At 34.0% G+C, this 18990-nt stretch overlaps 3 protein-coding genes across 4 annotated transcripts in view; 2 read left to right on the top strand and 1 right to left on the bottom strand.

Moving 5' to 3' along the window:
* The first annotated feature begins 46 nt into the window (after window positions 1-46).
* LOC149692010 (voltage-gated hydrogen channel 1-like) lies at window positions 47-4195 on the top strand. Its single transcript, XM_089867672.1, has 4 exons — window positions 47-614; window positions 686-793; window positions 866-1103; window positions 1362-4195. The coding sequence occupies exons 1-4, from the start codon at window positions 456-458 to the stop codon at window positions 1565-1567; spliced, it is 711 nt and encodes a 236-aa protein (XP_089723798.1). The 5' UTR covers window positions 47-455; the 3' UTR covers window positions 1568-4195.
* On the bottom strand, window positions 1904-7464 carry LOC149692009 (HEAT repeat-containing protein 6). The gene is made up of 21 exons (XM_089867626.1): window positions 7027-7464; window positions 6848-6958; window positions 6636-6776; window positions 6457-6572; window positions 6270-6390; window positions 6103-6198; window positions 5588-6037; window positions 5390-5515; window positions 5252-5334; window positions 5060-5189; window positions 4902-5001; window positions 4579-4834; window positions 4213-4294; window positions 3912-4136; window positions 3726-3848; window positions 3534-3658; window positions 3317-3471; window positions 2620-2774; window positions 2332-2547; window positions 2140-2278; window positions 1904-2053 (listed from the first exon to the last, which is right to left on the bottom strand). The coding sequence occupies exons 1-21, from the start codon at window positions 7165-7167 to the stop codon at window positions 1929-1931; spliced, it is 3216 nt and encodes a 1071-aa protein (XP_089723752.1). The 5' UTR covers window positions 7168-7464; the 3' UTR covers window positions 1904-1928.
* Window positions 7465-7496: 32 nt separating this feature from the next.
* The window catches only part of LOC149692008 (uncharacterized), a 25184-nt gene continuing 13690 nt past the window's right edge, over window positions 7497-18990 (top strand). The window contains exon 1 of one of the 2 annotated variants that reach the window (XM_089867624.1): window positions 7497-8099. In XM_089867624.1, coding sequence (XP_089723750.1) covers window positions 7952-8099 — 148 coding nt within the window. In that variant the 5' untranslated portion in view covers window positions 7497-7951. The remainder of the gene's footprint in view (window positions 8100-18990) is intronic. The other variant, XM_089867623.1, reaches the window with a different exon arrangement.

Genomic DNA, 18990 nt, shown 5'->3' with positions numbered 1-18990 from the left:
GAATGAAACGTTTTTATTTGGGGGGAGGTGGGTTGTTTTTCCAAATTTCGGGGGAATCCCGGTCTACACAGTGGGATGTCTTTCCAATTTCCGGGAAAACCCGGGTTACACAGCGGGATGTATTTCCAACTTCCGGGAAATTCCCAGTTCCCACTTCCTTGTCGTCTGCTATTTTGTAATCGCGCTTTTAAATTCATTAGCTAGTTTTCTAATTACGGATATTCTAAATGAAGGAACGTACGGGAATGTGAAGTTTATTTGGTACTTTGTATTTAGAAACAGGATAGATTTAATATTTTTGCAGCTCCTGTTAGGATTTGTTAGTAATGAATTCTTGGAATAAGCAAAAGGCCAAGGCTTAGGAACTTTAATGCAAAATTAGCTTAGGAGTGAGGAGATACGCCCACCATAAAGATAATTAAATTAGCAACGACAGTTTCAATTTATATTTAATCATGTCAAGAGAAGAAACCGAAGGTGCTTTGGAGAGGGAGGGTGACAATGGAGTCCAAACCGTCCATTTTAACCCGAATCATCCGGATATAGATGATATAAGACCTATGGTTACATGCAGGCAAAAAGTGGCTCATGTGCTTCACTCCCACAAGTTTCAGGTAAAGTTTGTTTTAATTAAAAATTACCGTTATATTTTCAGACAATGAGTCTAATTAGGTTTTATATAAAGCTTTGCGTAATTGGCCTTGTAATATTTGATTGCCTTCTGGTACTCTCTGAGCTTTTAATTGAAGTTCAGTATACTAATCATCATGATGAGGCACACACAGCCGCTCATGTATGTAATACTGTAGTTTTTGTAGGTAATAGTATTAGTAATTAACTAATAGTCGCGTAATACCGTACTTAGATTATTCATTACATCAGTATTGGGGTTCTAAGCATCTTCTTGGTAGAATTAGCTGTCAAACTCTACGCATTTCAATTGGAGTTTTTCAATCATAAGCTTGAACTCTTTGACGCTATTGTAGTCATATTGTCATTCGCCTTAGATGTCGCTTTTATAAACTCTACAAATCCAGCTGCTGGTAGTGGTAGTGGGTTAATTATCCTTTTAAGATTATGGAGAGTTGCTAGGATTCTTAATGGTGAGAAATACTTAATTATTTGTGGCTTATGCAATATAGAGTTATATTTGCTGAGGGGGGGGGTGAGACGTCATTGGTTTTTCAGCCAATGAAATTAACAAGCCAACAGATGGAGTCACCTTCTGGTGGCTATAGAGCTCATGTTAAATTCTGCCTCCAAAATGGCGAATGGGCGGAGTTTAATGTCACCCTCCCCGTAACCGATATAACTCTATAGATAAAGGAAGATAACAAACAAATTGAACTGTGAAATTTCAGGAGTTGTTCTAAGTGTAAAAACTCAAGCCGAACATAAATTTGCTAAGGAAAGGAAACTAAAAGAAGCCCTAGAACAAGAAGTCTTTCAGTGTAAAGACACAATAGCCAATTTGGAGTTACAAATTAGTAGTCTCCAGAAACTTTTGAAACAAAATGGAATACCTGTTCCAGGGTTTGAAATACCATTGAATATCGCTGATAAGTAATTAAGAAAATGCCTTTTTTAAACTATAGATCCAGAATAATGTTTTTTACAGAACAACTTAAAATTAATTATACGCTTCCAAATGATTGAAATCGAGTATTTTCAGATTTTTAATATACATTTTTGGATATACATATATATATATATTTATACTTTTTGAGAGGAGAAATAATGGCAAAAATATATAAATGGAACATTTTTTAATCAACATCTTAGGGTTTATAGAAAAAGTACAAAGCAATTAAAATTAACTTGATTGTGTTTTTGATCAACATATTAATTAAATTAACACACTTTAAAAACTTAATTAATTAATTAACTGAAACAAATGAATGTATTCCATTGCCAAAACAATTTTTTATTCAAATCTGAGATAACAAAGTGATATAAAAATTCTCTAGTATTAATATACAACCGGAATCATCACCCTTTGAATAAGAATGTTTAAAATTTTCAAAACATGTCTTATTTGCCTTTAAAATTTCAACTGAAAAGAGATTATTAATTAGTATTTTATAAACTATACAAAAATGAAGTGATAATTGGTAATTATTAATTAACTAAATAATTTACCTTTATCATCCGGAATTAGGGTATTATATTTTGTTATTAACTTTGAAATTAGTTCCTGATAGTTTATGATGAAATCATTTAATATAGCAATGTCACTCGGAGTTAAGAGACTTGTCATGTGTGAAAGACTCAAACAAAGCTATGTAAGAGAATATATTAATTAAAATACTGGATCAGTTAGGGATAAATTACCTGTATACATAAAGAATCTCTATGGTTAATTTCACGGTAATCAACACTTTCTTCAGTAACTACTAAAGCATCCAAAAGGCACGACCAAATACTATAAAATGAGTCCCCATACGGATCACGTTCCTTTATACTGCATAATGTAGTTATGGCGTTAATTTTAACTTTGAAATTTTTTGAGGAGTTTACTGTTTTAACTAAAACACTAAAAACGTCTTCCTATAATTTAATTAATAATTCAATTATAAAATAATTTATGTTATTAGTTTTGTTTGTGCGCGCAGCTGTTACCAATTTGAAAATATTGGATGCCACTAGCTCTTTATTTTGCAATACCATCCCTAATGCGTAGCATACATTCCATTGCACTTTCATCATTGATTTTCCTAAGCAAGATATAAGTAGCTTAACGGAATCATTTATGAAGTTTTGCATTGACGAGTTTTCTGATTGTTAAAAAAGATTTAAAATGGATTTAACAATTAATCAATTAACTACGTAATTGGCCTTATTCCTGATCAACGCCACCGAGGCATAGCGGCGATCTTTGGAACTATAATAATACGGTAGCCAATTACAGGTGGCGGTGGAGTCGATGGACTCTTTATTTTCTATGTTTTGTTGATCTTTCTGAATCATGTGAATAGCCAAGGCTTAACAAGCGATATGGTTTCAAAAGTATTAAAAGTTGATTTTACCTTTCTTATTCTGTCTAATATTATGAAATAAGACTTTCGGAGTAAGTTTTCATTCGATTTTGGTCTATTTGGAGATTATTAGGTTAATAATAATTAGTTAAAACATGTTTTTTGAAATTGAAGCGGTAGCGGTAATAATCAAAACATAGAAAATAACAGATCTCCATCAGAGTACATCGACTCCAGCGCCACCTCTGATTGGCTACCGTATTATTATAGTTCCAAAAGTCGCCGCTACGCCTCGGTGGCGTTGATCAGGAATAAGGCCAATTGCGGGAAATAAATAATACCCAGGGAATTTCCAGGAATATAATTTAACAAATTTCCAATTGCACGAACAATATTTGCTCTTATTTTAATGTTATCTTGCGTTTTTGAAGCTTTAAGAGCTGATGTTCCCAAAGAACATACAAATAAGCTAGGAAAGACGTCCAATATTTCTTCCCTAAACGATTTAAATTGGCATTAAGTACATAAAGTACTAATAAAGGGTATAAATTAATTAACCTTTTAATTAAGAGTGCGTCACTTAAATTTCCCAATGCCCAACTGGCTTTAAGACAAGTATTATAATTAGAGTCATCCAATAATTGTTTTATAACATCACCAACATCCATTAGAAATGTTACAGTCTAAAGATGTTCAATTAAACATCCGATATAAAATAAATTGTGTTAATTTGATGCAAATTCAAATTACATCATTCATGGATGAATAGAGTGTGTAAATTCCTAAACAACGAACTGCCGCTCCTCTAACATTGGCATTATCATCATTTACAAGTCCCAAGAGAACTGATACAGACAAAACTTGAAAATGACGCTGTTAAATTTGTTAAATTTAATTTACATGTTCTTAAAATGAACAATTATGATGATAACTAACGGGTAATAGTTGGAAGACCTCATTCCCTATATTAGAGAGGCAATCACAACCAAGGGCTCTTATAGAGTGATTGCTGGGATGTTGTAGTAATGAAGGAAATGGACCATTGAACATTTTGGTCCACATTTCTAAGCTTAATGCGATATTTGCACTCTTCTTCTCTTCGTCCGAGTCATTTTCATTTGATCTCTCGTCTAAGAAACACTTGCAAAGCGCCTCGAAGACCTGAATTATTCAAATTATTGTATTGTGAAGAAAAAATAAATAAATACATTGTAAAAAAAAAAATGGTAATACAAACTTTAACACCGTGAAATTGAATGGAATTATCAGAGTCTGTTACACAAATTGTAATAATTTCCATTATGACTGAAGGATCGTCCCTGATTGATTGATATTTTCTATATAGTATTACACCACTAACACTGGTCATGTAAGTAGTAATAGCTATACGGATATGCAAGAATCCAAAATGACCGCCACCACCAAGATGGCGACCATGACGTCAAATCAAAACTTAAAAGGTCAGGTAGATGCTCGAGCTTGACCTTTTGAGTGATTTTAAATTTTTGTTTAAGTTTTGGGGAGACGTCATGGTCGCCATATTGGATTCCTGCATATCTGTATAGGTATCACTACTCATCTGTACAATGGGTACTCAAATTACTTGATTTTAGAGTAAAAATTGGATGTAAAAGATGTCAAGACTTGCAAAATTTCTAACAAAATAGGAGTTGGAATTCTGCGCTCATCTTTTTGTGTAATTAAAGAATGTGAATAGGAAATTAGCCAGCAAGTTTTATTTGCTGGACGAGTGGCAGTTAGATTCCCTTGGAAGAAAAAGAGCTCCAGATTTCTAATTGGTTTATCAATTCTTGTTAAAGACCCCAATAAGGTCCAGCAAGCCACTTGCACCTGAACATCTATCAAAGTGGAATTGACCCTGTATTTTCTTAATTGATTGTTCAAATCACAGCAAGTGCCATGTACCTTTATTTTGGAGAACTTTCTCCATCTCACTTAAAAGACCCTCTAAAAGATCCTCACCCAAACGGTTGTATGAACAATTATCAATCAATATTGAAAAACACTAAATTTTAATGAAAATAATGATTTTTCTGTAGGTTTGTTTTCTTTATATAATCAACCTTTAAGATTTGTGCCAATAATGCAGACGAAACTTCTTTTGAAAGTGCTAATGAAAGGCATCTATGCAATTCACGGATTGTACCAGCCAATATTAAAGACTTTGGGATGAAGGAAGTGGTCGCTCTTGCACTGAGAAGTCAAATGTATTATTCTGCTCAATGGACAGATAAAAGTACTTCCAAACACTATACCTATTCCTTTCATCAGCCATTGCTAAATAGATTTTTGTTCCATCTAATATCTCGGTTAAGAAACCCAAAGCCGCGCCTCTCACCTATTTAATGTATGTTTAATAATTAATTAATTAATTTAGTTAATTACAAATATACCTGTGGGGAAGTATCTTTAAGGATGGTCCAAAGTGCACTATTATCATCTTTAAATTTATCATATTGGGTTGGATAATCGGGTACAAGTGACGTAAGATAACCAAACATTATTTTTTTATCAGTAGCCTAAGTTAAAAAGAACAAATTACTTCAAACTTAATATATGCCTACCTTAAACTAAATTTAATTTTTAATTACCCAATTAATAGCTTGCATAACTTTATAAGAGCAATAGCGAACTTTAGCTTGGTAATGGTTAATTTTAGCCGCGTGGCTTCTTTCCGAGTCTGAATATTCAGAGTCAGAACTGCTACTATACATCCAGGGTAATCGATTGAAAGTATAGTTTGAACCCCCGGAATCGTAAGAAATGTTAAGATTTTCAAGTTTTCCCTCAGTTTTAGTTTCTTTTTCATCGTTTTCATTATCAGCTGTATTCTTCTCAATCTTTTTCCCGGTGTTTTGCCTCTTTTTACGATTTTTTCTTTTGGACGAAGTTTGGTGTTGGACTTTTTCCATTGAAAAGGAATTAGTATTTACACTTTTGGAGGTAGTAGCTTGTGGTAAGACCACGTCAATGCTTATAGGGTAAAGACGCGAAAATTTTAGAGGGCTTTCAGCGTCTTTTAATCCAAATGATATAAGGCACTATTAAGTTTTTTCAAAGAATATGTTATTTAGCTATTTTAGAATTAATCCAAAATTAGCATTACTTTCATAATTCCTAACAATTCTCCAACATTATTGGAAGGCACATGTTTCCAGCCTATTATTATGTTTTTCAAACCATATAACGCTGCTAGTAAAGTCTGAATAGATTGTTTTGCTTAAATGCATGTTTTGTTTATAAATTATATTATTTGAAGATTTCGATCCTAACCTTAGTTCTTAAAATATTCTTGGGGTCATAAGGAGAGTTCAAAGTTTCCTTTAAAGTATCATAAAATGCAGTGAAACATGGGATTAAATGGTCTTCGGTTAAATATGGGTCTGTATTTTTTCTGAATGAGAATTCAAGAGTTTAACAAACCAATTAAATTAAATTCAATAATCTCTAAATTAATAACCTAAGGCAAATATTTTGTAGGCATTTAAGAGTTCCCAGATGAGATTCAGTATCATGTTGACATCTTTTCACTGTTCTGATTAGGAAACCATCTGCCCCAACTAGTAAATCCCAATACTGAAAAAGAGGGACTTCACTTATTAGCCCTCTAGATGGTTTTCTGTATCTGTAAACACCCACTTTTGATAATATCCCCACATTTTCATATAATAATACAGAGAGGACATTGAGTATTTCAAGTAATGCCCATTCACGACAAACTGTGAGACTTCGTAGTGAATAGTCCACCAATTTTTGTATACATTCGTTTGAAATATTCACCTTAATGATTGAATTTGTTTCTATTTAAATGTCATTGTAAAATAGGTGATGACCCTTGAACTTAAGATTACCTGCTCTTTAGATCTAAGTGTGTATATAAAATGATAAAACTTTAACAATAAATGCTCATTTCCAGATGGTTGTAATATATCACATATCAACAATATTAGTTCATTAACATTCTATAGGAATAATAATTAATATTTAAAATAGAAAATTTGACAGACCAAGGCTTAGCAGGAAAACATACTTCCAATTCTCTGAAACTCTGGCTTCTCGCATTTAATTCATCTAAAACCTTATTTAATTCACTACCCACATCTACATTATTTGAATCTTTTAAATCTTTAACTTTTTTAAATAGTTTTAAATAAAAATCACTATCCGACATTTTACACCACAACTATGGAGTCTGGTCAGACTCAGAAATAAGGCGGTGGCCCTGGGAATGTCAACTTTAAAAATAAACTGGATCCGTTTAAAAATTAAATGATTGGGGGACTACTGGCCTTTTGGTCACTTAATTAATTAAAAACCTTTCAAGGTTACCCATTTTGAGTGACCAGTGTCCAGTTTTTATTAATCAAAGTGCCATATATCTAGTTTGAAACAAATACTTATTTCTCAGCCTGATTGTATAGCATAAAAATCGTCTGCTTATGACCCTGCTAAGTGGACAGCTAATGCTACTCCAGTAGTTAGTTGTTGTACATCCTCCTTGGTGTGTCGCAGATGCAGTTTGTAAAATTCGTTTCGATGTTTCGCTATCATTATATTTTGCTTCATTTAAAGTTTTACCAGTTTAATTCAAAAAATAAGGTTCTACACGGGTAACTAATCTACAAAATCTCAATGTGAAAATGATAACGTAGAGATATCCAATAGAAAAAATATCGTTCAGTCCATTCGTATGTCGCTTTAAGCCTTGCCACCAGCTTTGATTTGCCCTGTGAATTTTTGGGGTTAAGCCGTTGCTCTTCTTGATGACCCCTGTGTGCGCCACTTCTGGATACACTTATAAACGCGTCCTTGTGCAGTGATTATTGGTTTAAAATTAATATTTCGGATATTCGTTGAAAAGTGATAAAGAATAGGAAACCTAAACTTGTGAAACTTTGTGTTAATAAGGTTATTAGCTTCACATTTTTTGTTACAACAAGTGCAATAATTTAAAAATGAGTGACCCCAACGGAGCTAAACCACCTCAATCGGGCATCAAAGCTCCATCTAAAATAGGAAAACCCTCATCACTACCATTGAGAAAAACCTCCTCAATAGCTGGTTCAACTTCTTCATTAGCCAGCTCAGTTGTCAATGCAAATGGTAAGCTTCTATTTTTATATACTGTTCATGCATGTTTATTTGTGTCAAGGTAAACCTTGGTTGTGTTGTCTTAAACAATAGTGTAAATTGTATTGGAAGCATTCCTCAGTGAATTAATAGGAATGCTAATTTTGTAAGGCATAATCTGACTACAGTTTAAAATTACCCTAATGGGTACATTGCTTCCAAATAAATTGTTTATTTTATGAGTACCTATAAATTTTGGTAATCAGCCAAGATAACTGTATAAATTTTGGAACTAGAACACATTGTATGAAAACTTTGAAAGTTAAAATAATCTACAAAAGATGGCAGTAGTTTCAGCTGTGGGCTGGTGTCTTTTGGCTTTAGTGAAATATTTTAAATTTGCTAAAGATAGCTTGATTGTTGAAAGACAATTATAGGAGTTACGATTTTGTCGTAATTTTATAATAGAGCCCCCATAATGGTGACCTAACCTAAGTGGAGGTACAGAAAAAAAAAATCACCCCTATTTTTACACTTACTATTGTTTGAAGCGCTGTAACACCTTTATTTACAGCACCTCCTGCATACCTTCTGTAAATACACAATTATAGTTTTAAAAACTCATTTTTCATTTAAAGGGGAAATAACCCCATAAGTTTCACAAACTTCAAATATTAATTTGCTTCCCATCATGGGGCACCTTGAATTAAAGTTGGTTTACAAATATAATCAGAAATGTTAACCAGGAAGCTACAAGATGTTACTAAAAGGGGCTGTCCGACCCCCTCTCCTTTTTCACCCACGTAGTTTCACCCAGTGTCCGAACAGCTCCTTAAATCTAATTTGCCATAACCCTCCTTTGAGCCTAAGGGTTTTTTAAAAGATAAACAATTAACCAACTCCGTTAGAATTAAAGTAAACATCTTCAGAAGATGAAATTAATTATAATATTGGCATCCTCAATTATAATAAAGATTTAAAGAAAATACTAAGGGTATAAGTCATTGAAAGCTTTCTTTTGGTTTATCCTTCGAATGAACGGGAATCACTTCCTACAGGAAAACGCGCGTCAAACGTATTTCGCGCTAAAGAAACCAAATCCACGCGTTTTTACCTTTTAGGGAAAGCGAGGATAAAGGGAGTGCCCCTTCACAAAAAAATCAAACATTTTTAAAGACAGTGAACCTCCAAAGAAAGAGCAAGATACAATTTAGTACTAGCTTAATTTTACCACGATTCGGTGTATCGGATTTCTCAGTTTTATTTTAGAAAAATAGAAAAATATTTTTAAATCTCAAATGTTAAACAACCATATGTATTTGGATAATAGTGGTAAGTTTTGAAATCCAAATATAAATATAACTTCCCAAGAATTTAGTTTATCGGTAATTTTTTAAATTAAAGAAAAAACTAAGGGGAAAGAAACAAAGATAGAAAGAAAGAAAATAAATATCAAATGATTTCACGGTTAATTAAATGTTGCCCTTTTGGTAAAAGGAGGTTCATAACGTGCTTGATACGTCTGAGAGACTGGCGGTGAGCTAATATACAATTGAACTCGAATAACCACAACCAATTTCTCTTTTCGTGCGTAAAGGGTGTTTATTAACAATCTCGGACTAGCAGGTGGTCATCCAAAGATTTATTCAGTCATTCGAAATTATAATATTGCCCGGGCCATTGTTTTCTTAAAAACCAGTTACAGATATACAAATTCATAGATAAGCAAGCGCATTTTGATTTGATAGATTTTTCAATAACGATATATAAACTTCCTTTAAATAATAATAATAAAGATAATTATACCTTATTATTAGGTGAAGGTTTTAAATTTTAGCAGGGCTCCCACCATGTCCCTGATAGTCCCTATTTTCCCACAAGGTCCTTAATCTACACTAAAATCGATATTTGGTCCTTAAATCGCCATATTTTCCAAAAATCCCAGATAAAAAGCATTTATTTAGTACGTGCCAGTTTAAGATTTTTTTTATGGATGTACTCATTTTGTTTTACCGGTGGTCCTATTTTTGTTCCCACTTTAAAATTTTTGGTCCCTATTTTACCCTATTTTTATCGTGAATAGTCCCTATTTATTTTTGATATTTTAGTGATAAAAGAGTTGGGATGGAATTTTCTAATTAATTATGTCAGTTAGTTAAGTAACATTATTGTAATATTTAAATATCAGATAGTAGTTCGGCGTCTAGATTCTTGGCACGTTCCTAACCAAACCAACCAAATGTCAAATCGGCTGACAAGCGTTTATACTGAGCACAAACGGTTGTTGAAATATTTAAAAGGTTTTTCCCCCTATATACCCGTTATGAAATCTTCCTATCGATGATAGATTGAAAGGTTTTTTTGTATTAAATAATTTCCCTCCTGTACACCTTGAGGCATTTAACTATCAAAGGACGTTAATCTCTATTGAACGTTGCTAATGAAATACCGTAGGTCTAATACACCTGCCGCGCCAAAAAAATAGACCTAGATAGCGATGGCGATCGTTTCGTCAGAAGAGAGCCAATTACTATTAAGCCAAGCTACAAATAATTCAGCTCGTGATCGTTTCTGGCAGGGCCCGAAAAACTATTGGAAATCGTGAGGTTTTTATTTTTTTTTTCACTGGGATAAAGTCGTGATTTATACTAGCAATTATTCCATGGGTTATTGAAAAAAATTATATTCTATCCCTACTGCGAAAATAATTCGGATTTAACCCTTTCTTTATCGGAAACAAATCTATAATATCTCCGGTGTACTAGAAAACACTCCCTCCAGTTGAACGTGAATGTCCAAGTTTGATTGCTTTAAAAGCTTTTAATATTCATAGTTTTAAAGGGAAATTGCGAAAGTGTTGTCTGATTTAATTATTCTCAAAGTTCTACGTGTATAACTGAACCATAAGTTCATAAGATATGTTCCATATGTTTGTCACTGGTTTATTTTCTGAGAGCTTGTAATTTTGAACTGACGTCATAGAAGCGACGCCGGGTGAGGCGCTGTCAAAGGCTTAGTATAGACTAAATAGGAAGATGGACTGTAAAATTAACAGAGTGTAGGACTTCAATTCTCGCTTGTCGTTCTAGAACTATAGCTCTCAGTAAGCCTCTAGCATTAAGTATAGGTAGGGTCATACTTATGGAACATGTCTTATAAACTGATTATATGTCTTTAAATTACAAATAAAGTGAAAATCTAGCCACCTCGTAAGTTTTCCTTGTTATGTATAACGTTTGTTAACCCAAACCAGGAAGATGATATCATATATACACCCGTTTGTTGAATTAGTCTTAATTTAGATATTTAAGTACCCTTTATAAGTTTAAGGAGATACGACACACGCGTGACGCGTTGGCGTATAAAGTGTTACGAATTATTACCCCCTTCCTTGCCATAAATGATTAAAAAAGAAATAAATAAAAATCTCTTGGCCATAGTTTCGAAATCGGCGGCGTTAATATATTCAGTCTTCCATCTGCCCGTTTTCTTATTCATAATGTTATCTCATCTTTCTTCGTCTCACTCATCCCATCTTCCCCTAAACCCCCTTTTTCTTAATTTTCCGAGTAGAGTTATAGAAAATTTTGAGTCGAGTTTTATTCAATCGATTCGTTCATCACAGTGTGAAGGAATTGATATTTACAGGGTGTTACGATTAGTCTGCCTTCCATAAATTATTGGTGATGTTCTTTGGATGCACGAGTTTGAGTCGAAAATGTAACTTCTATCTCCATTTGATTGCCCCAAGGGACAATGTTTTCAAGTTAAGATTGTCCAAAGCATTTTACTGATGACCCCTTAAGAAACTTAAAGACAATGATTTATAATTTAATTAAGGGGTCATAAATAAAACACTCTAATCTCAACGTCAAAAAAGGGAAATTGGCAAGATGGAGATAGAAGTTACATTTTCGACTCAAAATCGTCCGAAGAACCATCCCCCTTTCCTTAATTTGTGGTAGACTTGTCAAAAACACCCTGTATATGTATTGTACATATTTTGACGGAGATTTTTTTTGATATTTGCAAAGCTTTCCCCCCTTTCCTTAATTTGTGGTAGACTTGTCAAAAACACCCTGTATATGTATTGTACATATTTTGACGGAGATTTTTTTGATATTTGCAAAGCTTTCCCATCTTTATTATTATTATCTCTCAACTATAGGGATACACTATATATATACTATATCATCCCGGAATTTTATAGCACCCTTAAATCAAAAGTTATTACCCTACTTTTGGTTTTTATCTTTTTAATAATATTTGGGCTCGTCATTTCCATTACAAAGCAACTATAAATAATTGTTTCCAATTTGGCCTAAATCCTTAGTTGTTAATTTGACCCTTACGTAAGTGAGGTCGGGTCTGTTTTCCCAAACGTTTATTTTTCCAAAACCCCCTCTTTGTTTTTCCCCTCCAGTTTCGTTATTAATACGATGATCGTTCAACTAGGAATAATTTAGAAAAACAAAACTGGTATTTCCTTAGTGGGGTTTCGTAACGGTTATCGCTTTCGCCTCTCAGTAAGATGGACTCAGGTTCGATCCCGAAGTGTACTGGCTCTTCATAGGGAAAACCATCTTTGTTAAATTGTAGGCCTAATGGTCTGTGTTGATAACTAGCTCTGGAAACTTATTGATTATGTAATATAATGCAAATTTTGCTATGTTAAATAATGATATAATTTGGTGATTTGGTAAATGGCACTGATGAATTTGTCTTTTCAAAAAATCCATTAGACATGTAATACAATCCCCCATCGTCCGATTAGCTCTATGTTTACGTATGTTGGAACGTGATATACCGACTTTTTCCATAAACCATAGTTTTCAGGCAAGGAGCATTCATACCATTTACACGAGGAGGTGTATTTTTTTTTACTCCACCAGGGAGTCTGGTCCCCTTGCGTAAATGGTATGAATCCTATTAATCTGAAACATTGCTGGTGATTTGACATGCAGCTAGGGTTCCGTAACATTGAACAAAAATGCTACGTAGAATTTCCCATATATGCGGATGTGAAAAATAATAGGATCTTTTAGATACCTCTATTTAAACATCACGGCTGGAAACTGGCGCTATTTGGTCCAGACATCGTCGTTCTTTAAGATTACGAAGTCTCCCTCTGTAATTTACGGCATCCTATACGTAATAAAGAGGTAAGAAGAATGGGGAGAGTTAGAGGCGAGATGTGTCAAGAATATTATTATAAAAGATAGGCGCTAGATCCGCCGTAAATCTTTTAATAAGGCAATTTACATTTAAATGGAAATTATGGCATCCCCTCTAGCGACCATGTCGAGGTTGCATCTTTTTCCCTCAGTTTTAAGAAATTGTTTGTGACCCCCTAACCTTAAATTTGCGCTAAATGCAAACATTCAGACTGCTAATATCCCTTGCATTTGTACTTGACCTAGCCACCTTTTCGAGGAGTCGGATATTTGTGATTTTTTTACGCGAATTTTCATAGAGGTTTTTGAGATTCACTGTGAAAACTAACAGACTTCAAAAAAGGAGTATAAAATAATGTAAATTCGAAACTAACTATTCGTAAATTTTAACCAATGTCAGACCTCTCGTGTATTTTCAATCATTAAGGATTATGACGAGTTGGGAATTTTTACGTAGCTTAGAGTAGCCCCTTTGGATACCTTTGGATCGATAAGTGACCGAGTCAAGGCTGTATATACACTAGTTACTACTAGGGTTAGTCATTTATTCATAAAATGTGAAGGGTCCGGAGACTCCGAAATGGTCATTTAATATTATTATGGTAGACGCGGCGTAGCCATGAAAACAGTGTCCTGGGGAGCGGCTACAATTTTCTCCATTGTGGGGATGCCTTGCTATTACCGTTTCTACAGTGAGTTTAAACTTATCAGCTAGCGAATAGAATGTTGGCGCCTGTAATACTGTTTCACGCGAAGATAGCTAGCACTAAAACCTTAACTCAAACATAAGCATTAAACGCTTTAATTAACTTTGATGTTTATGATCTCATGTTGAACTTTAACCCTATTTTTACAAATCTGCCATAATCTAGAAACTTAGTTTTCCACGTGACATTAATTAAAATTGCGTTTTAATTTCCTACGCGCGAACAAAAACATTATTTAGGCAAGACAAAGCATCAAAAGAGACTGTTTAAAATGAGATATAACGAATCTAAAGGGGCCATGGAAGCTTTCGATTTGGGTAAGCCTCATTTTGGAAAATGCGCATCTAGAAATAAACCAGAACGCACGGCACTCTTCGTGGCACCAGCGTTCTAAGTTCGGTTAAAATCTAAACCGAATCTTAACAACGTCTGAAGTACCGTATACCATGAGATACTGTATTTCATACATAGAACGAATGATATGCACCAGCACACGCTAAAATGTTTTTATTAGATTCTGGGGGTCTTAAAATAAATCTCGGTAAGGTCACGGGGTCCATCTTGGGTATATAGCGTAAAAGAAATCGGGTTTAACAACTTTTCTCCAACCGTGGTATCGAATGACGAGATGTTATGTTGGGAGCGAAGTTTAGCGCGATAAGGGTGAACGCCTCTCTCTGTACGTTTCTTTTCTTACAATAATACGCTGATCCGTTGTTTTAATATTATACAGTCATTGTTGAAAACAAGTGACTCAGAGGTCCCAGAAATGACTTGGTTTTAATGATGAGTTTTTGGATAAATTTTGAAACACGTTCTTGTCAATCTCAGAACGATATATGCTATAATATGAGAGCTCTAGAGAGAGGTGAAGGTTGGAGTAAGATACGCTTCTAATTATCAACTGCATAACTAAACTGGATATGTTTTAACCCCTAAATATTGTTTGGTACCTTTCCAAATTATTGCTAATAAGCTTGTTAATTGCCACAATATTGATATTTTTGTTTCTTGCTACCCTAAAAAGATGCGCACTTTTAGCCACTCTTAAATTTTCAATAATTTGTCAAAAGTTGTAGTGTAGATCTCCTTGAGTGTTATCCGAAGTTTATTGCAATATTATGCAAAACATTTTAATTCTCCCTCATTAGTATTAAATTATGAATGATACGCTGTTCCGATTTTAAAGTATATTGTCATTTGATGCCGTAATGGAATGACAAGCTTATGGCATTGATATTTATTTAAACTTCTCTATTCTGGTTATGTTGTTAAGGAAGTAATATGTTGCGTAATTTAGAAAATGTTGTCACTGTACCAAACTCTCTCTTTTTTTATGTAAGAGTTGTTTGTTTTACCTCCCATATTTTCAATTAAGCAACGGTAAACCTTGAGTATTCATTTCCTATATACGATTGTAACCAGTTTTTCGCGCGCCGAGTCGCGCCCCTTTTTAGTTTAGTTTCAGTTATCTTTTTGTCAGTGGACGTTTTTCAAAAGATATAGAGAGAGATGTATTTCGAAATGCTTTAAGAGGGGAGTGAACACCACCACCCGTAATGTTACGTGCTATATATTCGTATAGTTATTACTACCTTATGCTCGTTTTTAGCGCGTCTTGAATGCCCCATTGTTACGTTATTTTCAATTGACGTTGCTAATATACAATGGCCAAGGAAGGGCCTTGTCATTTTAGCAAAAATGATTGGAGGAAGTCTGATTTCGCGATTTTTGTTTTACAGTCAGCGTGTAGTATACATAGTTTTCAGACTAGGATTGTTGATATCATTTACACCAGGGGGCCGGGCTATTTGGTACTGCACTTCGTCTGCCAAGTAGCCTGGCCTCCTGGTGTAAATGGTATCAATCCTCCTTGTGCGAAAACTTCCTCTATCATTTTATTTACTCCTTTCCGAAATAAATTTATTATCGAATGGGTTTTCCTAACTTTTGATTATGAAATCTGTATTTTCATTTTGTATATTTGATTTAAAATCGCTTGGAAATCCATGAATTCCAAAATTGTGGGTTGATTGCTTATGATTTAGGCCTTGTACCAAACAGTAACAGTTATATAGTGCGATGCCTACCTGAAGGTTGATGAGCAGGAGAGCAAGCAAGAAGGAGCATGAGCCTGGGAAGAATCATGTTACATAACTAAAGTATTAAGAGGATACAGAGTGTCACCCTTCTTCTATTACTCACTTCTGCCACTATTTATCAACTTTCGGCTCTTTATGGATGCGATAACCCAACTATGCCCCTATAGGTTATCGTCATAGTTGACATATTCCAGCGTATGTGAGTTAGGTTTTAAAGTATGACGAAATCCGACTTGCCCATTTTCCCTTGGACTTTGTAGGGTTAAAATATTTTTAATTAACATTCTAGAAGGTTAAATCCGGGGCCTTATAATGGCGGTTCCGCTTGCGAGCAGGTGTTTAATTGTATTTGGCGCGTTTTTTTGTGTATTTTAAAGAAATTATTACGTGAATATTCAATGGCACGAAAGGGTGAAATATACTGCGCCCACTATATCTCTTACACCGTTCCCTGCCTTCGTTTCCCCATTGATAAATATTAATTATTGGAGAGAGAGAAAAAACTAAACGGTATAATAAGAGCAATGGCGGTCGAGGCCATCAGATAGGCTGCAGAATCTCCGAATTAGAAAGTTTGACTGTAGATGTATTGTTTCTCTGCTGGGGTCAGCGCGTGAGGTTTCCTTGTTTTACGGCGAAATATTACGTTTTTCATAATGGATAATGATCTAAAATATCCATCGCAACAAGATGTACCTGAATTATAGGCAAACAACGTTCGATTTTATTGTTTTTTGCTTGAAATGCGACAGAAATGTCTCGTTGGAATTTTTTATCGGTTCAGTCTTATCACAAAAGTATGAGGGAGGAACTCCTTGCGCAGTACAATTGCTAGGTTTTTGTTTTGCGCAGTACATTTGCGAGGGTATATTGTGAGATTCTGTTTGTTATAGCAAAACTTTGAAAGTGTATTTGTTAGTTCGAAAAGATGCAATTGCCCTCTTACACTTAGCGTGAGAGTTAGAAGATTGTCCATGCTATGCCGCATTTTAGTCTTGTTGAAAACCTGCGCTATTGTAAAATAGCATTGTGCAAATCGTCTTGAGGTCATTTTGTTTTAGGTAAAAGTAACATCGCACAAAAGTGACGCATGTTTTAGAACTAGGAAGTGAAATTTTCATCTTGCTTTTCAAGATCGCCTTTACGAAAGACGGACCAAATGTAAACGATCCATCCGTCTCTCCAAACCCCTTCTTTTTTTTCTGACTAAGTAGAACTTATAAGCGTTCTAGAATTTTAAGTGCTTATTTTGGCAAAACATTACGAAACGATTATAGCTAGCGTGCTGAAGCCTTTTTTCAAGCCTTCATATATATATATATATATATATATTTTTTTAATTTTGTAATAATCGCTAGTCCAACCCCCTGTGTATTTTTTTCCCCTTTTGTTTTCGCATGCATAAAAAGGGATGATTTTCAACCAATTTCCCCCTTTTTGGACCGTAACTCGCCGTTTTCCTTTCCCAATGGGCCAAAGTAATGAAAACAAAAAAATCTCTTTCGCTTTTTTAAGGGGCGGGTTACATTAAAATCCTTAATATAATTTCTTATTCCGAATTAAAGGGGATCTAGAATAACAAAAGCTTTGTAAGAAATCGGATTTAGTTTAGAATCATGGAAGACGGGGAGGATCATGGTTAGTTCGATTTTTCTAGCTCCTTAATTTGTTAAAAGAATTGTTAAACGCGAATCCCAATTTGGATAACAATGTTTTAAACGCGGCACAATTAGGGCTTCGATAAATATAATACCAAGTAAGTCAAATTCGGTCGAGGTATTTCTTTAAAAAAGTTACGAAAGAACAATTATATTACTTATATAATTTGTTAATTAGGAATGTTTTGTATAATTTTTACGGTTAATTAATGTACAATTTAATTGTTAATTTGTTTATAGTTATATTGTTCTAATTCTTGCCAATTAATTGAATTTAATTGATGCACAATTTAATATATATCTTAATTTTTAATTTGTTTATTGTTATATTGTTCTAATTCTTGCCTTGAAATATTAATTAAAACTAATTAGATAATTATTCGTAACTTTCTTAAAAGTAATCATCCGATTTTGACTAAATAATTGTAAAATACTCGGTGCCATCACTATAGTACCCAAGCTATAAAATTCCCGAAACTTTTTTTATATACAATTCAATTTATACAAAATGTGCGGGCGCAATGTTTTTTTAAGCCTTTCTTTCTCTTCATCGATAATATCGTCTTATGATCATCTTAGGTTACGAAATGAGTGAGATACGTAATTAATTGGCTTCGTAGGTTTCGTATACATCGTACTTTTGCTACGGGTATATCGCCATGCACTACCATTCCATTTAAGGATGCGTGGCTAGCTTAGTTATAGGCGTCCCACCTTTTAAGAAACGTTTTGGAAAAGGAGCGAGCTTGTTGTACAGGGCAAACCATTTAGCCCGCTTGATTTTCTAGTTACTCTTCTGTTTTAAATCTCTCCACTAGCGTGATGATGAAATAGAAATATCTAGAAAGAAAAAAAAAGTCTTATATCGTTAGCGTGGGAAGAATTATTCAACTCTATGCGTAATGCAAGCCTTTATTATTTTTTATTTTAACTTAGGAAACCCTCGTTTATATCCGTATTGGTCGGTGTTTTGACTCTCTTTTAAGTTTCCGTATTTATCGGACCACGATCGAAAATTACTAATCCCTTAGGTTAGTTTATATGTCCGAAATGGGAAGTTGAAAAAGGAAGATTTAAGAGAAGGGTTAACGTAAGATTTATCATAGCATGCGTAGGAGAACTGGATGAATTGATTCTTAAGGTTCATTTTAGGGTTGTTTTCAAGGCGCTAGCTTTTAGCTCAAGTTCAAATGTTCATAATCGTAACTGACAACCGTGTATCCTTAGTTTTATTTGTTTTATAATTTACGTCAGTTGTGATTTTTAATTTAAAAAATGTAATT

This window comes from Phalangium opilio, unplaced genomic scaffold (assembly GCF_054372755.1).
Source record: "Phalangium opilio isolate 3A_F unplaced genomic scaffold, DU_Popi_V2 ptg000024l_1, whole genome shotgun sequence".
NCBI lineage: Eukaryota > Metazoa > Arthropoda > Arachnida > Opiliones > Phalangiidae > Phalangium > Phalangium opilio.
Note: the sequence above shows the minus strand (reverse complement) of the source record. Positions and strands in the feature narration are given on the sequence as shown.